This window comes from Sus scrofa, chromosome 3 (genome assembly GCF_000003025.6).
Source record: "Sus scrofa isolate TJ Tabasco breed Duroc chromosome 3, Sscrofa11.1, whole genome shotgun sequence".
Classification (NCBI taxonomy): domain Eukaryota; kingdom Metazoa; phylum Chordata; class Mammalia; order Artiodactyla; family Suidae; genus Sus; species Sus scrofa.
Window position 1 is genome coordinate 26351729 of NC_010445.4, and position 22353 is coordinate 26374081.

At 45.3% G+C, this 22353-nt stretch overlaps 2 protein-coding genes across 6 annotated transcripts in view; both read left to right on the forward strand.

Moving 5' to 3' along the window:
- The window catches only part of TMC7 (transmembrane channel like 7), a 54712-nt gene extending 45553 nt beyond the window's left edge, over positions 1 to 9159 (forward strand). For 2 of the 3 annotated variants that reach the window (XM_021086538.1, XM_021086540.1), the window contains 2 exons: positions 1165 to 1320; positions 5656 to 6044. In XM_021086538.1, coding sequence (XP_020942197.1) covers positions 1165 to 1320; positions 5656 to 5929 — 430 coding nt within the window. In that variant the 3' untranslated portion in view covers positions 5930 to 6044. Of the gene's footprint in view, positions 1 to 1164; positions 1321 to 5655; positions 6045 to 6361 lie in introns of those variants that run through there. The other variant, XM_021086539.1, reaches the window with a different exon arrangement.
- On the forward strand, positions 14278 to 21876 carry COQ7 (coenzyme Q7, hydroxylase). 3 transcript variants are annotated; one of them, XM_021086541.1, is made up of 6 exons: positions 14278 to 14415; positions 17505 to 17683; positions 19337 to 19451; positions 20327 to 20466; positions 21143 to 21211; positions 21658 to 21876. In XM_021086541.1, the coding sequence occupies exons 1-6, from the start codon at positions 14343 to 14345 to the stop codon at positions 21733 to 21735; spliced, it is 654 nt and encodes a 217-aa protein (XP_020942200.1). In that variant the 5' UTR covers positions 14278 to 14342; the 3' UTR covers positions 21736 to 21876. The 3 variants fall into 3 exon arrangements, with proteins under 3 accessions (XP_020942200.1, XP_020942202.1, XP_020942201.1); XM_021086543.1 differs by lacking the exon at positions 14278 to 14415 and adding an exon at positions 14528 to 14751; XM_021086542.1 differs by lacking the exon at positions 14278 to 14415 and adding an exon at positions 15127 to 15151.

Below are 22353 nucleotides of genomic sequence, written 5' to 3' on the forward strand. Positions count from 1 at the left end.
CTTTTTTTGGCTGTCCCATGGCATTTGGAATTCCAGGGCCAGGGATCATATCTGAGCCACAGCTGCAACCTACCCCACAGCTGCAGCAATGCCAGATCCTTTAACCCACTGTGTCAGGCCAGGGATTGAAACTTCGTCCTGGTGCTGCAGAGATGCCACTGATCCCATTGTGCCACAGTGGGAACTCCAGTGACATTTCATTCCTGATACTTGAACACACAGTTCCTATAAACAAGGACCGTCTCCTTCTTGTGTATCCACAATAAGATTATCATACCTAAGAAAACCAATGCCAATATCATAGTCCTACCATTTTCAAATTTCTCCAGTTATTCCAAAATAGCCTTCTATGTTTATAACTTTATTTATTTTTTTCCTTTTTAGCCACAACTGTAGCGTGTGGAAGTCCCTGGGCCAGAGATTGAACCTGTGCTGTAGGAACAACCTGAGCCACGGTAGTGATGATGCCAGGTCCTTAACCCACTGAGCCACAGGGGTACTCCAGTATAGTTTCATTTTTAAATGAGGATCTTTCAGCTGTTTTGTCCCTTTAGTCTCTTTTAACCTTTGATTCTTCAGAGTCCAGGTCAGTCTTGTCACCTCTAAATTAAGAAACTGAACAGTAGACTCCCCACCTTCTGAACGTGTCTGTTATTCTTAAGGTGTCATTTCACTTGACCTTCTGTCCTCAATTTCCTGTAAACTGAATGTCCAGTCTAGAGACTTGATGAGATTTGGGTTGGGGGGGGTCAGCATTTTTTTTAATCTTTTTTTTTTAGGGCCATACCCTTGGCATAAAGAGGTTCCCAGATTAGGGGTCCAATCAGAGCTATAGCCACTGGGCTACACCACAGCCACAGCAACGCGGGATCCCAGCCGCGTCTGCGACCTACACGACAGCTCATGGCAATGCCCAATCCTTAACCCCCCGAGGGAGGCCAGGGATCGAACCCATGTCCTCGTGGATACTAATGGGATTCATTTCCACTGAGCCACGATGGGAACTCCCCAGGGTCGGTATTTTTCACCAGAATATCCCAGAAAGCCCTTGAGCTCAGGTGGTGCCTCGCGGGTCCCTGCAGGTGCTTCGTGAGTGCTCAGTGGAGGGACCCTCCTCCCGCGCTGCCAGCCTGGACCTGAGCCCCATGCTCTTTGTTTCTGCAGCATCCCTTCCTCCAAAGCCTGTGGGCCGTACACCAACTTCAACACCACCTGGGAAGTGGTCCCCAAGACGGTGAACACCTTTCCCAGCTCGCTGCAGTCCCTGGTCCACGGCATCACCTCGGAAGCCTTCGCAGTGCCTTTCTTCATGATCATCTGGTGAGTGAGGACCGGCTGGTGGAAAATATTCCCCAAGTATTTCCTGCTGTGGCTGGTGGGCTCCTCTCCCCCACCCCGGCGATGGACCTCATCTGTTACCCTTGACGTGGTCCCCCAAGTGGCTCTCTGAGCCTCACTGTCCCATCTCTCAATGATAATAATAGTCGTTCTTCCTGCAGTAAGTAACTCATCGAGCAGGTTCATGGAGATCCCACATGTCAGGCCCTTTTGCCAGATGCCTGACTTATAAAATAAAACCCAGTCGTTATTGCCTGTTATTCATATTACTGATCATTCACAAAATTAGTTGCACTTTGCAAAAGGAACTGACACCTGGACTGAGAAAAGAGCAACAGACCAGGCACATGCACTTGAACTCTGGCTCTGCCACTTATAAGCTGTGTGGCCTCAGGTCATCACACAGCCTCTCTGAGCCTCTGTTTCCTCACCTGGAAAATGGCAATTAGGGTGGCACACACCTTGAGGGGCTATGAGAAGAAGGACATGTAGTGAGGCTTGTAAAGTGCTTAGAAGAGGACCTGACACTTGATGACATCTCGGTAAAGGACAAGCGGAGTGTGCAGAGGTGACGAGGGTCTTTGTGCAGCGATTCATTTTGAGTGTTCAGTTCTGACCACAAGTGTGTGTTGCAGGTTTGCTTTGTACTTGGCCTTGTTCTAACTACAGTCCAGTCTCATTATTCATAGATGCCACATTTTTTTCTGTATTCCAAATTGCCGACTAGCTAAAATCTTTAAGTTGTATTGAACTATATAGTTGATTTGCAAGGTTGTGATAAGTTCTGCTATTTGGCAAAGTGATTCAGTCATACCTATACCTATCCATTCTCTCTCTCTCTCTCTCTCTTTTTTTTTTTTTTTTGTCTTTTTAGGGCCACGCCCATGGTATATGAAGATTCCCAGGCTAGGGGTCCAATCAGAGCTACAGCTACCAGCCTGCACCACAGCCACAGCGACGCCAGATCTGAGCCTCATCGGTGACCTACACCACAGCTCATGGCAACGGCAGATCCTTAACCCATTGAGCAAGGCCAGGGGTCGAACCTGCGTCCTCATGGATTCTAGTCAGATATGTTTCCCCTGAGCCATAACGGGAACTCCCCACACATCCATTCTCTTTCAGATTCTTTTCCCACATGGATTATTACAGAATATCGGATAGTTCCCTGAGCTGCACAGCAGGTCTCCGTTGGCCAGTCATCCCATAAGCCTCAGTGCATATGCCAGTCCCAGACCCCCAGTACATCCGTCCCACGTCCCCTTAAGATATTTTTGTAACCTGCAAATCAGTTCTAGCGGTGGTTTTTAGTGGTTATTTGTGGACATAGAGGAGCCACAGATTTGAGTGGTCTGATGCACAGTATCTCAGCTCATTTGAGCTGTTGTCACAAACTGTCACAGCCTGGGTGGCTTATGAATAACAGAAATTTATTTCTCATGTTCTGGAGGCTGGAAGTCCAAGGTCAAGGTACCAGCATGGTGGGGTGAGGATCCTTTTCCGGCTTATAGACTTTTGTTATCCTCATATGGCAAAAGGGCCTAGGGTGCTCTCCAGAGTCCCTTCTACAAATCCCATTTGTGAGCTCTGTCGTCATGGCCTAATCACCTCCCAAAGGTCCCACCTACTAATACCATCACTTTGGTATCCGGATTTCAATATATGAAATTTTTTTTTTTAAGGCTGCCCCTGCAGCATATGGACGTTCCAAGGCTAGGGGTTGAATCGGAGCTGGAGCTGCCAGCCTATGCCATAGCCACAGCAACACCGGCTCCGAGCCGCATCTGTGATCTTGTGGCAATGCCAGATCCTTAACCCACTGAGTGAGGCCAGGGATCAAACCCTCATCCTTGTGGGCACTGTGTCAATTTCTTAACATGCCGTGCCACAAGGTAACTCAGAACAAATAAGTGGAACTGACTGTAGTTTCCATGTACTAACTCATGTAGTCACCACAGTTCTCTTACAATGTAGATATTATTACTATCCAACCCCGCCATAATGTATGAAGGGGGTCAAGAAATTCATGTGTTGAAGGCAAGAAACTTTTGATATTAATAAAATGGATGTGGAGTCTCCATCGTGGCACAGTGGAAATGAATCTGACAGCATCCATGAGGATGCGGGTTCGATCCCTGGCCTCGCTCAGTGGGATAAGGACCTGGCATTGCCAGGAACTGTGGTGTAGGTCACAGATGTGGCTCGGATCTGGCATTGCTGTGGTTGTGGTATAGGCTGGCCGTTACAGCTCCGATTCAACCCCTAGTCTGGGAACTTCCATATGCTACGGGTGCGGCCCTAAAAAGACAAAAGAATGATGTGGGGGTTGCAGCTGATTAGCCTGGAATTCTGAAGGTCTGGGAATGCGGCTGCTCCATCCTAATTCACCCCAGCCGTGGTTTGTCTGGCACCATCTGGTGGTGGTTACCTGATCCGCCTTCCACATCTTTGGGGGTCATTCTTGTCCTTGGTCCTGGGGACTTCTAGAAGAGAAGATTGACGTCACTGAGTCCAGTGGCCCTCGTGTCCTCAGCCCTTTCTGCGGAGATTGGACAGGCTGCCACTTCCCCTTCATGGATGGGGTTGCCTGCTGTTTTCCTGGGGGCCTTGCCCTCTGTCCCACTTACCCCTCTTCCCAAATATCCTCAGTCACCGCCATCGGAGGCCCAGGGCTGAACGGAAAGCAAGAGCCTATTGCTAGTTGCTTTTATTCAAAATTGTATTATCCCATAAATACATTTAAATAAAAAAAAAAAAAGAGGGAGAGTTCCCGTCATGGCTCAGTGGTTAATGAATCCAACTAAGAACCATGAGGTTGCAGATTCGATCCCTGGCCTCGCTCAGTGGATTCAGGATCCAGCGTTGCCATGAGCTGTGGTGTAGGTCTCAGACACAGCTCAGATCCTGCGTTGCTGTGGCTGTGGTATATAGCCTGGGAACCTCCATATGCTGCGGGTGTCGCCCTCAAAAGACAAAAAGATAATAATAATAATAATAATAATAAAATAAAAGAAGGAAAGAATTGGCATTTCCATTGTGGCTCAGAGGGTTACGAACCTGACTAGTAACCATGAGGATGCATGTTGGATCCCTGGCCTCGCTCAGTGGGTTAAGGATCCCGTGTTGCTGTGACTATGGCGTAGGCCAGCAGCCACAGCTCCGATGTGACCCCTAGCCTGGGAACTTCCAGAATCCAACTGCAGCAGCTCAGGTCACTGCAGAGGAACAGATTTGATCCCTGGCCCTGCACAGTGGGTTAAAGGAGCCAGCGTTGCCACAAGGCATACCTCTGTGAGGCATAGGTCACAGCGGTGGCTCACATTCAGTCCCTAGCCTGGGAACTGCCATGTGCCATATGTGTGGCCATTAAGAAAAAAAAAATAGAATTCACAATTGTATTATCTTAGGCTTGTTATCACTAGGTTTTACTATATCCCCATTTAGCAGATGAGGAAACTGAGGCCAGAGAGGTTCCCCAGGGATCATCCACAGCCAGTTGATTCCTTGTCAGCCGACTTTCGGACCGTCTCCTCCTCTCTCTCCTCTCACATCGTGTGCCAGGGGAGCAGCAGCTGCTCTTGATATTAACTTAGAAGGCAGACTGGCATCGGGCTCTGTGGCCACTGCCAACTAAAACCCCTTGGGCTGTTTCTGATGCCCTCTGCTTGGAAGAGATGAGGGTTTTCCTTCCTCCTCCCTCGCTCCCTCCCTGCCTTCCCTCCCTCGTTCCCCCATTCCCTTGCTTCTGCTTTTTTTTTTCTTTCCTGTCTGTCTTTTTTTTTCTTTCTTGCTCTCTCTTCTTTCTCTTTCTTTCCTTCTTTCTTTCTTTCTTTCCTTCTTTCTTTCCTTTCTTTCTTTCTTTCCTTCTTTCCTTCTTTCTTTCCTTCTTTCTTTCTTTCTTTCCTTCTTTCTTTCTTTCTTTCCTTCTTTCTTTCTTTCCTTCCTTCTTTCTTTCTTTCTTTCCTTCTTTCTTTCCTTCTTTCCTTCTTTCTTTCTTTCCTTCCTTCTTTCTTTCTTTCCTTCTTTCCTTCTTTCTTTCTTTCTTTCTTTCTTTCTTTCCTTCTTTCCTTCTTTCCTTCTTTCCTTCTTTCCTTCCTTCTTTCCTTCCTTCCTTCCTTCTTTCTTTCTTTCTTTCTTTCTCTCTTTCTTTCTTTCTTTCTTTCTCTCTCTCTCTCTCTCTCTCTCTCTCTTTCTTTCTTTCCCTCTCTCCCTCCCTTCCATCCTTCATAAAACTGTCCCAGACAAAGTGTGACAGGTTATCTGCAGGGACCTGCAGGTGCTGCGCACTCCGTGATGGCCTCTCGCCTTGCGTTGCAGCCTCGTCATGTTTTACTTCATCGCCCTCGCCGGAGCACACAAGCGGGTGGTCCTGCAGCTTCGGGAGCAGCTGTCTCTGGTAAGGAAGCATCGGTCCTGGGGGTCAAGGCCGGCAGCATTTACCCAGGACCCTGAAAGGAATGTGGTGTTTTTCCCAGGAAGGGGTGGGATGCTCCCATCACCACTGCCCTCGAACTCAGCCTTCAGGCTTAGGCTCCTCCTGCTTCATTCATTCCCTCAACATGTATATCCTTGTCCTGGGCTGGGATACTGAGATGAAGAAGGGAGACTGCTCAGTCCTTAAAGAAAAAAGATAAAGGAGTTCCCTTGTGGCTCAGCGGGTTAAGGATCTGGTGTTGTCATTTCTAATATTTGTTAACAGATATTTTTGTTTGTTTTTTGTTTTTTTGTCTTTTTGCCGTTTCTTGGGCCGCTCCCACGGCATATGGAGTTCCCAGCCTAGGGGTCGAATCAGAGCTATAGCCGCCGGCCTACACCACAGCCACAGCAACTCGGGATCTGAGCTGAGTCGGCAACCTACACCACAGCTCATGGCAACGCCGGATCCTTAACCCACTGAGCAAGGCCAGGGATCAAACCCGCAACCTTTTGGTTCCTAGTCGGATTCGTTAACCACTGAGCCACGACGGGAACTCCCTGTTAACAGATATTTTGAATGTGCTCTTGAATCTCTCTCTGTTTTCAGGAAAGTCGTGACAAGCGTTATCTAATCCAGAAACTAACAGAAGCCCAGAGGGATATGAGGAACCGGCTAGAATGATGGCGAGATGCTGCTGCTTGGGGCATAAAAGCTGGCTGGTGACCTGCCAGCCTACAAAGCCCACCTGGGATTTTAGTGAAAATTTTTAAATATATTTTTCTGGAGTTTGGGGCTTTCCTGAAAGTGGCTCCATCCATGGCCGGTTTTTACATCCCCCAGCCCCTATTTAGGGCTTTAGGGACTTAGAAACGCCAGGTCAAGGCTCTGTCTTTGCCTGGGACCCAGTAGCTCAGGGACAGGTCGACACAGACTTAGGAAGCTGTTGATGCTTTCCTGCCAAAATTCAAGAGACCATTTATATTTCTACAAGCTTATTTGTATTGTCTTTTGAAGTTAACTGCAGGGGTTCTCTGTCTGTGAGCCTGGGTTCTTCTGAACCAGGATCTAGGGCTTTAGGCCGAGACGTGTCCCTTCTACTTCTTAGAAGTAGGGACTGTCTTGAATTCAGTTCTATAGACTTAAACTGGAGCCTTTTTGTTTGTTTGTTTGTTTTGGTTTTTTTTTTTTTTTTTTAGGGCCACACCCGTGGCATATGGTGGTTCCCAGGCTAGGGGTCGAATCAGAGCTGTAGCCACTGGCTTACGGCCACAGCCACAACAAAGTGGGATCCAAGCAGCATCTGCGACCTACACCACAGCTCTCGGCAACACCACAGCTCACGGCAACGCCGGATCCTTAACCCACTGCATGAGGTCAGGGATCGAACCCGAGTCCTCATGGATGCTAGTCAGATTCGTTAACCACTGAGCCACAAAGGAAACTTCTAACATTAATTTCTTTTTTTTGTTTTTTGTTTTTTTTTCTTTTTAGGGCTGTACCCAAAGCATGTGGAAGTTCCCAGGCTAGGGGTTGAATCAGAGCTGCAGCTACTGGCCTATACCACAGCCACAGCAACACTGGATCCTTAACCTACTGAGCAAGGCCAGGGATCTGGAGCCTTTTTTTTTTTTTTTTTTTTTGAATGGAGAAATCCCACCCGGATTTTAGTGATGTTTGGAACATAATGGGAGCATAGAGAGGATGGTTATATAATTTCACCAACATGATAAGAGAGAAAAAAGCCCGTCTTGTGCTGTGAATAATAAGCAAGGACCTGAGTGAAGATGAGGCAAACAGCTGCAGGATGGCTCCCTGGGCATTTGCTGTAGCCTCATTACTCAGGGGAAGTTCCTTTCATCACCCCATTATCCACACGCCTTCCGTTCCCTCCTAGTCCTGCATTTGAAGACTTGGCAGAGGCAATTTGTCTCTCATTTCTCCAAATACCCTTTCCCTTCCTGCACTAATACTTCAGAGCCAGGCTGGAAAGAGCCATCCAGTATTTGAGTTGTGGGTTTATGTGCACAAGTGTTTGGGCACGTGGGTTGCAGCCACAGGCCAGCCAGGTGCAGGTGCACCCAACTAGACCAAATGCTGACATCTTAAACACACATGTTCGTGTTTTTAAGGGTGGATGGTTGTTTCCTTGTGCTTAAAATTTTTAGTTTTATCTGACAAAACATGCAGAGTCTCTCTTGAGATTTCCATTACCGTAAAAACCCGATGCAATAAATACCTCATCATAAGCTGACATGAAATTGATAGCTTTAAACCTTGGAATATAAGCCTAATGTAATGCTAATGTAATGTTCTCATGGTGATACCGTCAGTGTCTCCTTCAAAGCACTGTAGGTTTGTAACAGACCCTGTGTGCCCTTCTTCCATTGTTTTGCATCCTTTCATGGGCTCCAGACCTTTCCTGGGGTAGCCTGGAATTTTAAGGTGGAGGCAGGTATTAAAAAGCTGCTGCTGTAAAGACGGGTTCCCACCCTTAGCCCCGTCCCCCCGTTACTCAAAGATGGTTGACGTCTTGCTCTGAGGAGCAAAAGCAAGCTTACCACGGTTTATGCATTTCAATGTATTTGTCCCTTTGCCAGACCTTTCATTTTGCACCTCCACAGTTAGTATGAACACTGGATTTTTTTTTTTTTGGTCTTTTTTTTTTTTGTCTTTTGAGGGCCACACCTGCGGTATATGGAGGTTCCCAGGTTAGGGGTCTAATCAGAGCTGTAGCCTCTGGCCTACACCACAACCACAGCAAAGCCAGATCCAAGCCACGTCAGTAACCTACACCACAGCTCATGGCAACGCCGGATCCTCAACCCACTGAGTGAGGCCAGGGATCGAACCCACAACCTCATGGTTCCTAGTCGGATTTGTTTCTGCTGTGCCATGATGGGAACTCCTGGATATTTTTTGATATCCTCTGAGACTGCTGAGCTGTTCAAGCTTTTCCTGTCTTGTTAAGGTTTATGAATTTTTAAGTCCAATAGCTAGTGTCAGGGAATTTCAAGCACACAAAAAGCTCATTCCATTCTCACTTTTAAAAAGTTCTAATTGTTGACATTTTTGTCTAGAGCATTTGTATGTATAGCATCCTTGCCTTTACCATGCTTCTGAGAACAGTCAAGTTTTCTGTATGTGTGTGTGTGTGTGAGAGAGAGAGAGAGAGAGAGAGAGAGAGTGAGATGAAAGCTGTGTTTTCTTTCCCTAGTACACTGAAATGTGCTAATATATTCAATTTAGTTACATGCTGCTAATTTGCCTACTTCTTACTTGAATGTTTTTATATATTTGGATAACTTTAATAACTGCAGGTGATGTCTCTATAAATGTTCAAGTGCAGCTCTAACGAATGTGCATTAAAACTACTGATTAAATTGTGTCTGGAAGGTTTGAAAATGGCCTGGTGTGTATTTGCATTCTTGGAGGCGTTTTGTCGGCAATCAAGTGATCATGGAACACTATAAACTATAACAGTCGGTAAAGCTGCTCTTTGCCTTTTGCTAGAATCAGAGAGATGAAAGAAGTATTTAATTATAGAAAATCGTCAAATGAGAGCTTTAAGATGAAGCCAAGGAGGGCTGTGTGTGTGTTTGAAACTTAAAAGACAAAGTTATTTCAACCACTCCCCATCCTACCAGAGGGAACCCCTGCTTCCCCTCCCCACACACTCCGTGCCCGAGGCATGTGGAAGTTCCTGGGCCAGGGATCGAACCTGAGCCATGGCAGCCACCTAAGCTGCTGCAGGGACAACGCTGTATCCTTAACCCAATGCACCACAAGAGAACCTCTGGGAATCACTGCTAATTATGCTTATTTTATTCTCCCGGAAGATTATAATACATTTTCAAGCAGATAATGTATCTGTAGTTGTATGTGTGGTATTCAGTTAGTTATTTATGACATCTCCTTTTTTTTCTCCTTAACAGCATCTTGAAGATCTTTATATGGAGAGTAGCTACTCATTCTTTTTAATGACTACATGGCATTCTTCCATTGTGTGTACTTGCTTAATCACTTTCCCACTTCGGGATACTTAAGTTTGTTTTCAGTCATTCCTTGCCGCCCCCTGCCCCCCAGACACACACTCCATACAAACACTAGGAGCTGGAATTTTTAGAATTCATGCAGACACTTCTCTCTCTCTCTGGTTTTTTGTTTGTTTGTTTTTAGGGCCACACCCACGGCATATGGAGGTTCCCAGGCTAGGGGTTGAATTGGCACTGTAACCACTGGCCTACAGCACGGCCATAGCAACACCAGATCTGAGCTGCATCTGCAGCCTACACAGCTCACAGCAACGCCGGATCCTTAACCCACTGAGCAAGGCCAGAGATCGAACCCGAGTCCTCACGGATGCTAGTCCGGTCTGTTAACCACTGAGCCATTACAGGAACTCCATCCAACACTTCTCTTTTCTCTGTTCTACCCTACTTGGCTTCAGGTTCTTGTTCTTTATCAAGGCAGCCTTGCTTTTTTTTTTTTTTTTTTTTTTCCTGTGTCTTTTTAGGGCAGCATATGGAAATTTCCAGGCTAAGGGTCACATCGGAGCTGTAGCTGCCAGCCTACACGACAGCCACAACAAAGCCAGATCAGAGCCACGTCTGTGACCCATACCACAGCTCAAGGCAATGCCGGATCTTTAACCCAACTGAGCAAGGCCAGAGATCAAAGCCTAGTCCTCCTGGATACTAGTAGGGTTTATAACTGCTGAGCCATGGCGGGAACTCCTGCCTTGCACTTTCTTGCAGCCACAGAAAATATTCTCATCCCAGCAAAGAGAAGAATCCATTTAGGCAAGTCTTTAGTTTGCATTAACTCTTAAGTGAGCAAAGTAAATTCCTACAGCTGCGTATCTGATTGCAAATACACACTGGCATAAATATTGGAGAAGAAAGTGTGAACTTGAGATTGGCACTGGCCAGCTAGCTCTGCTGGCTTGAATCATGAGAGCTGCAATTGCCAACCCTCAACACCCCTTGAAAGAGCTCAGGGTGGAGAGCAGGATGGAGGCACTCTGTGCTCTGGGAAAACTGGCAGGACAGGTCTTCAGGTAGTTAGATATTTTCAGGAGATTGTATGAGCCCAATTTTTGCATCTCCTCTTATCTAGAAAAGTACTAAAATCCTTCATGGTGACATCTGCTCCTCGTGACTAGTAGTAACCTTCTGTAAAAATGTGTGCTTGGATTCATGTACCTCCCCTGACACCAAAATTCCATGTACACTGATATTCCCCCCACCTCTTTAGAGCCATATTTCAAAGCTATTTGCCTCCTGGGCTATAGTCCTCATTTTGCCCCAATAAAACTTAACTCTCAAATTTTAGATTGTGCTTTTTTTTTTTTTTTGAGTCTACAAAAGTAGTTAATTTTGCTGGAGTGGCACTGCAAGATCTGATCCCTAGGAAGACAGTTTCTGAATATATCTTCTTTATATAGGGTATGGCTTTATTACTAAATTTCATTTGGTTTATTTTCTTCCGATGAATGGGACATGGAATGGCTCAATTACTTGCTTAATTGTGTAATTTTGTACAGGTATCTTCACTTTTGTGAGATAAAGTACCCTTCTCTTTAAATTCAAAAAATAATACTGGGAGTTCCCATCGTGGTGCAGTGGAAAATGAATCCAAGTAGGAACCATGAGGTTTCGGGTTCGATCCCTGGCCTCGCTCAGTTGGTTGAGGATCCGGTGTTGCTGTGAGCTGTGGTGTAGATCGAAGATGTGGCTCGGATCTGGTGTTGCTGTGGCTGTGGTGTAGGCTGGCAGCTACAGCTCCGATTAGACCCCTAGCCTGGGAACCTCCATATGCCGGCAGGTGCAGCCTAGAAAGACAAAAGACAAAAAATAACAATAATACAGAGACTGACTTTTATTTTTGAGGACCGAATTAGGAAATAATAAGCTTTTTGTGAAATGTTTTCTCATTGCAAAACTGCTTGTTTATTATAGAAAATACAGAGAACACTGAAAGCTATAGAGAAAAAAATAGCATTTTTGGACAGCCGCTGGTAATCTTGGCAAAATTCCTTTTAAGGTAGAAAGTGCAGAGAAAGGGAGGAAGAATGAAAAGAAAAGAAAGAAAAAAAATGATATTCTCATTTCTTTTTCATGACTGTTTTCTTATTTTATCCAAAGTTTTGTTTTTTGGGTTTTTTTGGTTTTTTTTTTTTTTTTTTTGGTTTTTAGGGTCACACTCTTGGCATATGGAGGTTCCCAGGCTGGAGGTCAAATTGGAGCTGTAGCTGCCAGCCACAGCCACAGCCACAGCTACTGCAGCGTGGGATCTGAGCTGTGTCTGCGACCTACACCACAGCTCAAGGCAATGCCAGATCCTTAACCCACTGAGCGAGGCCAGGGATCACACCTGAGTCCTCATGAATGCCAGTCAGATTCACTAACCACTGAGCCACGACGGGAACTCCTATCCAAAGTTCTTTATAAGTACTTCAATGGGCTACATAATATAATATCATGCAGATGGATCACAATTTTTTTTAACATTCCTTTGCTGCTTGATATTTTGTTTCCAAATATTCCTGATAATAAATAACTCCAACATCCATAAGTCTACGTCAACATTTTTTTTCCATTTTTTTTTCTTTTAGAGACCTGAAATGGGATTATATAGCCAAGGTTTAGAATATTTTAAGGCTTTTGAGAGCCAGATTTACACTCAGGAGCTGTACATGAGAATGTTATATCATCCTCACCTTCACCAGATATTTGGGTTTAAAAACTTATATAGGAGTTCCCGTAGTGGCTCAATAGTAACCAATCTGACTACCATCCTTGAGGATGCAGGTTTGATCCCTGGACTCGCTCAGTGGATTAAGGGTCTGGCCTTGCCTCGAGCTGTGGTGTTGGCCGCAGTCGTGGCTTGGATCCCGAGTTGCTGTGGCTGTGGTGTAGGGTGGCAACTATAGCTCCAATTTGACCCCCCACCTGGGAACTTCCATATGCCAAGGGTGTGGCCCTAGAGAGACAAATAAAATAATAAAAAGTTATATAAGAGTTGATCATAAACTATTAAATTCCTGCACTGTATTAAAGTAATTTGAAAACAATTAGCAACTTCAATTACTTTACAATGGCAGTGTATGTTAAATGTGGGGATTTTTTGGCCCCACCCATGCCCAAGGCATGCAGAAATTCCTGAGCTAGGGATGGCATCCACACTACAGCAGTCGGCAGTGACAACATGGATCCTTGAACCACTAAGCCACTTGGGAACGCCTTAAATGTTTTGCAATAACTTGGATAAAAGATACATATAATCCAAAGGTGTAAAGTAGAACATGAAAGCCCCCTTCTCACCTCCAACCCTCTGAAGTTACCATTACTGGACATTTTGTTATACATCCTTCCAGATGTGCATCTTTGATTTTTTTTGGCCCTCATACAGATTACACATTCAAAAAATTATTTCTGTTCAATAGAGTTGTAGAAGGAGGATTGCTATATCAATGGATATGCATTTATTAAAATGTCCACCAAAATTTTTTCTTAGTTTATTTTCTTAGAGCAGTTTTAGGTTCACAGCAAAAGTGAGGAAAGTAGATTTCCTATATACCCTCTGCTGCCACATTCCCCCAGAGTGCTACGGTTTGTTACAATTGATGAGTCTACATTAACAGACCGGATATAGTTTTGATTTCAGTTCCAGAGCAGGAGTTGAATCCTGGGCCGCAGTGGTGAGAGCCAGGAGTCCCAACAACTAGACCACCAGGGAACTGGTGAATAACTTTTAGAAGTGTGAAATACGTGGAGTTCTTGCTGTGGCTCAACGGTATTGATATCTGCAGTGCCAGGACTCAGGTTCAATCCCCAGCCTGGCATAGTGGGTTAAAGGACCTGGCATTACCACAGCTGCAACAAAGGTCGCCACTGCCACCCGGATCTGATCGCTGGCCCGGGAGCGCTAATATACTGTGTGGCGGCCAAAAGAAAAAAAAAAAAATTATGAAATACGTTGCTAAATCTCACCTCCCCAGCCCTCTCGTCAAGAAACCAATTTGCATCAATACGTTCACACTAACAGTAAAGTGGATATAATAATATTAATAATGTTCTTTGTAGAAAATTTAAAAAATAGAGAAAAGGGCTAAGAAGAAATTTAAAATCGTCTGTCAACCCCCAAAATACCTGGAGATACCATGCAGTGAACTGAATTCCAGAATGTAATTTCTGGAAGTGGATAAAGGCTACAAATAGAGAAAAGTCTCCTATGCTGGTAAAGCATAAAATATGATGGCTATGCCAGTAAATAATTCCCTCACGGTCCTCTTTCCCAGGAACGGAGGTTAGGTAGTAATCCTGTCGCTATCTTCTAAAGAACAATTTAGCGTTCTCATCTCCATGGCAACCCTTCACCGGGCTCCTGAGTGATTGATAATGGTCAGATCCAATAGGATCTTTCCATTTGACACTCCCAACCAATCGAGTGGAAGCTGGGCGCTTAGGGGCGTTTCCACCTACGCAGAGGCGGGCTGCATCTGCCTTACGCCAGCTGTACGTCATCAGTCAGTGCCGAGGGCAAGTTGGGCTCACTATTCAAGGAGTGGGTACCCTGTTGCGGGGCCATGAGCTACGCCGGGGCAGTGGCGGCTCGCTGCTTGTGGCTTCCGCGCACGGGGGCCCCGCGGCCCCTTTCAGGTAAAGTGTGAGAGCGATGGCTGCCCCGCGCTGGGCTGGCGAGCAATGAACTTTTCTCCTGAGGTTTGGGTCGGAGAGGTCACGGCGTAGACGTTTATACGTCACGGGACTGCGACCGAGCGCGAGCGGAAAAGCAGGGCTAGGCTTGTAATGTGTCGCCGGCCCGCTGGGCGGGAAGAGAGTGGTTTTCTGATGTGACGCTCTGTGGTGCCGGTTCCGGGTTAGCGGGTTGGGGGAATGACCTAATTGCACACCTGTTCTCTGACGTCACTGCAGGTGTGGTCGGCGTTCCAGGCTGAGCAAAGTTGGCGACCTTGAAAATTTAGCGTCCCATGGGTGGGTGTATTCCCATAATCCGCAGCGTCGGCTTCTTCCCAGCTCCCCAAGGGAGCTTGGTAGAAATGCGGTTTCTCAGGTCCCTCGCCTGACCTACTGAGTCGCCATGTCTGTATTTTAACTAGCCCTTCGAATGCTTCGTATGCATTTGCATATTTTGAGAAGCACGAAATTGGTGGAGCATCGAGAGAGACTTGGGCTTGGATCCTGGCTCCTCTCCTCATTTCGTCCCAGCGGCCTCAAAATTGTGAGGTCGTTTTCTGGAAGTTAAGTCATTCGTCTACCACCTTCAGGATGGTTGCATTATCGCAGTACCACTTGTATTTTTTATCACTTTTTAAAAAATTAAACCGTGTTCTGTTTTTAAATTAAATGATTTCACGGAAACCCTATCTTTACGGTAAGCGGAGAACCAGGATCGCACGTCCCAAGTAAAGTACTTGTAAAAAAAATAAATACGCTGAACACAAGTTGTTGTATTAGATACTGCTGCCTACCAAGGCTTGAACCTGTCTTTCTGGTAAGAATGGGAGGTTAACAAGCGTTAGGAAGTGTTCAAGTTATGTCACCTTTACAGCCTCGTTGATGAAAGCAAAAGGATTGGAAGAGAATAACTAAATAACATGAGTGTTATTTAATGCATGTGCATAGCCACTTAAGATCGTCCCATAAACCATTTGAAGTCACACATCGTTGATATGTGTTTCACATTTTGGGAAAACACGAATATAAAATGATGCATTTGAGAGCTTCTAGCAGTGAGCCTCAGTTTTATTTTTAAGTGTGTGAGTGCAGGCAAAACCCAGAGGATTGTTGAACATGAATTTTAATGCTCTGTTGTTGAGCCAATGACAGAATTCTTCTTCTTTTTTTCCATTTTTAAAAGTATTGATTTATAATGTTGTGATTCTTTTTCATTTATAAAGCTACTTTGCTTCCTGTATCTCATTTTGTCTCCATGATAACTCAGTAAGAAAGGTTTTATTATTGTGTTTTCCCTTAAAAAGAAAATAACCTGATTGGTCCTAATTTTATATGTAAGAAATGGCAATTCCAAATTGTCTAAGGTCTGTGTTAGAGATAGGATATGTATTTTCTGTTTTTTTTAATTTGAAATTTTTAAAATTGGAAGTTTAGTTGGTTTACAGCGTTGTGTTAGTTTCCGGTGTACAGCAAAGCGATTCAATTTGCTGTATATCTGAAATTAACACAACGCTGTAAACCAACTATATCTTATACACGTATCTATATTTCAGATTCTTTTCCCTTATAGGTTATTACAAAATATTGAATATAGTTCCCTGTGCTATACAGTAGGTTATCATTGGTTATCTGTCTTATATATACTAGAGTGTATATGTTAATCCCAAACTCCCAATTTATCCCTCCCCCAGCCCCTTTCCCCTTTGGTAACTATAGGTTTGTTTTCTGTCTGTGAGTCTGTTTCTTAAATAAGTTCATTTGTGTCACATTTTAGATTTTGTATGTAAGTGCAAGCATATGATCTGCCTCTCTTTCTGACTTCACTTACATGATAATCTCTAAATCCATTCATGTTGCTGCAAATGGCATTATTTCACTTTTTAATGGCTGAGTAATATTCCATGGTATATATGTACTACATCTTTATCTATTCCTCTGGCAATGGACATTGAGTTTTTTCATGTCTCAGCTGTTGAAAATAGTGCTGCTATGAACATAGAGGTGCATGTGCATGTATGTGTGTATGTTTATATATATGTATGTATATATTTTGTCTTTTTAGGGCCACACCTGTGGTATATGGAACTTCCCAGGCTAGGGGTCTAATTGGGGCTGCAGCTGCCGGCCTACACCACATCCACAGCAATGCCAGATATGAGCTGCATCTGCAACCTGCACTGCAGCTCATGAGTACCACCGGATCCTTAACCCACTGAGTGAGGCCAGGGATCGAACCCACATCTTCATGGTTACTAGTTGGCTTCATTACCGCTGAGCCGTGATGGGGACTCCCACATGCATCTTTTTGGATTAGAGTTTTGGTGGACATTTTAATAAATGCATATCCATTGATATAGCAATCCTCCTTCTACAACTCTATTGAACAGAAATAATTTTTTGAATGTGTAATCTGTATGAGGGCCAAAAAAAATCAAAGATGCACATCTGGAAGGATGTATAACAAAATGTCCAGTAATGGTAACTTCAGAGGGTTGGAGGTGAGAAGGGGGCTTTCATGTTCTACTTTACACCTTTGGATTATATGTATCTTTTATCCAAGTTATTGCAAAACATTTAAGGCGTTCCCAAGTGGCTTAGTGGTTCAAGGATCCATGTTGTCACTGCCGACTGCTGTAGTGTGGATGCCATCCCTAGCTCAGGAATTTCTGCATGCCTTGGGCATGGGTGGGGCCAAAAAATCCCCACATTTAACATACACTGCCATTGTAAAGTAATTGAAGTTTCTGGAGTTCCCATCGTGGTGCAGCAGAAACAAATCTGACTAGGAACCATGAGGATGTGGGTTCAATCCCTGGCCTCGCTCAGTGGGTTAAGGATCCGGCGTTGCTGTGGCTGTGGTGTAGGCCGGCAGCTGGAGCTCTGATTAGACCCCTAGCCTGGGAACCTCCATGTTCCACGGGTGTGGCCCTCAAAAGACCAAAAAAAAAAGTTTCTAATTCTTTTCAAGTTATGTTAATACACCACAGTCTGTGAAAGAATCCATCTGGAGTTTACCTGAGAGTAATAGGGAACAAACACTTGCATTGCAGCCTATGGAAGAAGAATCAGTGCCAGATTTTGGAGTTCAGGAATGACCTTAGACAATATCAATTGGGCAGCTGTGGATCGAATAATCCGGGTGGATCACGCAGGTGAATATGGAGCAAACCGCATCTATGCTGGGCAGATGGCCGTCCTGGGCCGGACAAGCATCGGGCCGGCCATTCAGGTGCGCATTTCTTTATCTCTGTCCTTAACATGTCACACTGGGTCATGCCTTCTCAAGGGAGGTACTGTTGTCCCCAAGAGAGCAAAAATCAGTTATGGAGGTGGGGGTGAAGGAGTAAAAAAACCTGTTATTTTTATTTATAAAGCACCGCCAGACATTTAGTATATAAACAGATATATAGTATATCTGCAGTATTAAAATTTCATGGGGGGGGCAGTAAAAAAGGGTTGAGGGTCATTGCATTAGGTGAAAGCACCAGTCGCTAAAACGTTATGATCCCGCCCCTTTTGGAGCCCAGTGAAAATGTTTTATACTTTATACTGAAAGGCAGGTGGACGGGCCTGGGCTTACTAGTCACACGGACCAGGGTTCACTTGATGGCTCTCTCCCACCTCCTACCTGTGTGACCTTGGGGGAGTCACGTGACTTCTCTGGGTCTCCATTTCTGTGTCTGCAAAATGAGCTGCTAACAGCTCATTGGGTTTTGATGAAGAATAAATGAACTGGTGGAGTTCTCGTTGGGGCTTAGGGGAAACGAATCTGACTAGCATCCATGAGGATGCAGGTTCGATCCCTGGCCTCACTCAGTGGGTTAAGGATCCAGTGTTGCCGTGAGCTATGGTATATGTTGCAGACAAGGCTCAGATCTGGTGTGGCTGTGGTGTAGGCTGTAGCTCCCATTCAACTCCTAGCCTGGGAACCTCCATATGCCATGGTGTGGCCCTAAAAAGACCAAAAAAAAAAAAAAAAAAAGAACTGGCGTCGAGCAACTAACACCACACCTGGCATGTAATAGACACTCAGCACAAGTTAAGTTGCCCGCTCCAAGTGCTTGGGCAAGTTACTTAACATCTCTGTGCCTCACTTTCCTCATCTGTATAATGGGGGTAATGATAGTTTGTCCTTTCCAAGGCCACTGTGTAGATGGATTCCGTACATAAAGCTATTTGACAGCTCCTAACTACAGGACGGGCTCTGTTAGTGCAGTCTCTGACTGCCGTTCTCCCCTTTGTCTTTGATGTAAATGATACTTAGGTTTCTGGCTGCTGAAAGGAAAGTACATAAAAGGTAATATCCTGGACTTTCCTTCCTGGCTCAGTGGAAACAAATCTGACTAGTATCCATGAGGACACAGGTTCGATCCCTAGTCTTGTTCAGTGGGTTAAGGATCCGGCATTGCTCTGAGCTGTGGCGTAGGTCGCAGACACAGCTCGGATCTGGCGTTGCTGTAGCTGTGGTCTAGGCTGGCGGCTACAGCTCCAATTCGACCCCTAGCCTGGGAACCTCCATGTTGGGGATGTGGCCCTAAAAAGACAAAAATTAAAAGAAATTTAAAAAAGAGAAAAGGTAATATCCTGTCCTCTTAGTTTTGAAATAGACTAAACATCTCATTTCTCACGGCCGTAGACCCTTATCCTCGAATGTGTGTTATGGATTGCAGGGGCCTCTGCCAGAACTGTGGTTCAGGGCTGCTTCTCTGGAATTGAGATGACAGGCAGTTCCCTTGGTTTGCTGTCACTCTTCTCCATAGTCTGATGTTTACACTTTTTTCTTCGATGATGATTCCAGGGGAGGGGAGAAGTAGCAGTTCTCATCATTTTTTCCTTTTTGCTTCCTCCTGGGACTGCTTACATGTCTTTATGTTTCTTACAGAAAATGTGGGATCAAGAAAAGGACCACTTAAAAAAGTTCAATGAGTTGATGGTTGCCTTCAGGGTGCGGCCGACCGTTCTGATGCCCTTTTGGAACGTGGTGGGATTTGCACTGGGTACGCATTTGTCCAGAAGAGCTTCTGGGAGCTTAGGGATCTGGGAGGATTGAATCATTAAATAACGACTTCTACAGTTCTTTTCAACCTTTTTCAATTTACTTTATATTTTTCTAAAGTTAAATTGGCCCTTATTTTGCTTAGCTTTATTTAAGACAGCATCTTAAAGTCAGTACTTTTCTAAGTTGGTTGCAGTGAAAATAAACACAGCAGTGGGGAGAAAAGCTCAGAGTTGCAGCAAATGATGTTCCCTGGTGACGGTTCCAAATCTGAGATCTGCTTGCTCTTAAAAAGGGAGAGTCAGTGGCATAGAAGAATCAAAGACACACTCACCCCAAGTGAAAACTCACTCCTGCCGTAATCAGAAGGTTAGAGCATTGAAAGAAAGGAACAGGAGTCCCCTTGTGGCTCAGCAGGTTCAGGATCTGGCATTGTCACTGCTGTGGCACGGGTTCAGTCCCTGGCCTAGGAACTTCCTCATGCAATGGGTATGCTCCAGAAATTAAATAAACAAAAAAGAAGAAAAACCATCCTTACTATGTGATTCAGGGTGGGGTTTTTTGGGGTTTTTTTTTAACACCATGACCTGGTACCTCCTAAAACCATGGCTTTCAAGGGTAGCAAGTTGCTCCTAAGGACCTTTGCCACATCTAAGACATTTTCAGTTGTCACAACTGGGGATGGATGCCACGGGCACCTAGTGGGTGGGTGCCAGGGATGTTAAGCATCCTCCAGTGTTCAGGACGTCCCCTCATAACAAGGAATTCTCCAGCCCCAGAGCCCGCGGTGCCAAGGTGACAGACCTTGACCTGACCTGATCTCCATCTCCAGTGGTGTCAGTCCCAGGCTTTACCGTCTGGATCTGACACTTCCAGGCGCAGGAACCGCCCTGCTGGGGAAGGAGGGCGCCATGGCCTGCACCGTGGCTGTGGAAGAGTCCATAGCGCACCACTACAACAACCAGATCCGGAGGCTGATGGAGGAGGATCCTGCCAAATACGAGGAGCTGCTTCAGGTATTTGACGGTGCCCTGGAGTAGGCTGGTGCGGGAGAAGGGCAGATGGGTAGTTTGGGAAGAGGAACAAGATAGACACTTAGGGGCTGGGGCTGCCTTCGCAGTCCAGGGCAGGCAGGCAAACCGAGGCAGCTGAAGCCCTGTGCCCTGTCACCTGCCCCGGCAGAGCTGGGACCAAGACCCCGTGTCTTCCTGAGCCCAGACCTGTATTCTCTCCCACTTCCAGATCATTGATGGATTCTGAGCAAGTACTGTGAGCACAAACGCTTCAGATGAAATAAGTGAATGTTCTCAGAATAATAATTACATAAATGAGTGAAGAGCCTCAGAAATTTTCTACAGGAAATACGGAAACCGTTTGTTTTTTAAAGCCTAAGTCGGTTTGTAAACTGTGGCCACTGGTTAACCACTGGTTGCTGTAAATAAGGTTTTGTGGGAACACAGCTGCACTCATTTGTCTCCCTGTCCGTGACTGCTGTCCCCTCTGCGGTGGCAGACTTGAGTTGTGACAGGGCCCTTCCAGCCCCAAAAGCTTGCGTTACTGAGTCTGTCCCTTTGTAGGAAAAGTTTGCCTACCTGTGTCCTGGACGTAACTCGAGGCTTTAGCCTCTAGAGTAACTCACAGCAGCAGGGAGTTAGAAGGCTGACTTGCTCCCATTTCTTTGTATTAAACCAGGTGATAAGGAAGTTTCGGGATGAAGAGCTTGAGCACCATGACATAGGCCTGGAACACGGCGCAGAGCTGGTGGGGACCCACTTTCCCTGTTTGCTTGCAGTGGTGTCTTGTCTGGAAGGTTGAGGGACGGGCAGTTTTCTGTTTCCAGAAAGATGGATTTAAAAATGATGGTCCAAAAAAGAGAACCAACATCCTGCTTGACAGAAAGCAAGCAAATGCCTCGCTCCCGACCAGGAATCTTATTTCTCTCTTCCTTATCCTTTTCCCAGCACTTTCCCCCTTTCCGGTGAGAAAGCGGGTGGTTCACATGTTTTGGCTGCAGCCGAGGCATTCCAGTCTTTTGAATAGGTTTCCTTTTTTCTTTCAGATAGTTTATTTTTCTTTAACATCGTTTCTTAGATGTTAGTACTTACCCAGAGAAGTCCCAACCCTGCCATGACATCCTGTACGTTTACAGCTGAATGTGAACAGAGGATGTGTTTCTCCTGTTTGCTAATCGTTGTTGTTTTTAACAGGCTCCAGGGTACACCGTTCTGAAGAGCGTTATTCAGGCCGGATGCAGTGTGGCGATATATTTATCAGAAAGATTTTAAATTGTGTCCACTTTTCCCTGTGTATAAATGAGAGTAATTTAACGAGTGACATGGGCAGAAAAGGAAACATACGATCATTGTTCTGTGAATTTGCTATTAAACTATGAGAGGTTTTTTTCATTAAAAAAAAAAAAAAAAAAAGCTCTCCAGTGTTGATTTTTTTCTGTGCTGCTTTATGGCTATAAGGCTGACGTTTCACCAGGTGTGTTAAGATTACAGAAAATAAAGCCAGTCCTTGTTTGGGCTGTAATGAATTTTTTCCTAAAGTGTCAAGAATGAATCATTAAGGTGAAGCCACACAACTCACACTGGGACTTGAACCCATAGGCTGGGACTCGAACCCAGCCAACACCCAGAATGGGACTTAAAAAAAAAAAAAAAAATGAACGAATCATTAAGAAAGTAACAGAAGGAGTTCCTGTCATGGTGCAGTGGTTAACAAATCCAACTAGGAACCATGAGGTTGCAGGTTTGTTCCCTGGCCTTGCTCAGTGGGTTAAGGATCCGGCGTTGCCGTGAGCTGTGGTGTAGGTCTGCAGCTACAGCTCCGACTAGACTCCTAGCCTGGGAACCTCCATATGCTGCGGGTGCGGCCATTGGAAAAGACAAAGAAAGAAA

Excerpts from the sequence above, each read along its gene's own strand:
- COQ7 (XM_021086541.1), top strand. The coding sequence starts at position 14,343 with ATGAGCTACGCCGGGGCAGTGGCGGCTCGCTGCTTGTGGCTTCCGCGC. Across the intron at positions 14,416-17,504 it reads GGCCCCGCGGCCCCTTTCAG|CCTATGGAAGAAGAATCAGT; the intron begins GTAAAGTGTGAG and ends CTTGCATTGCAG. Across the intron at positions 19,452-20,326 it reads CGTGGTGGGATTTGCACTGG|GCGCAGGAACCGCCCTGCTG; the intron begins GTACGCATTTGT and ends TGACACTTCCAG.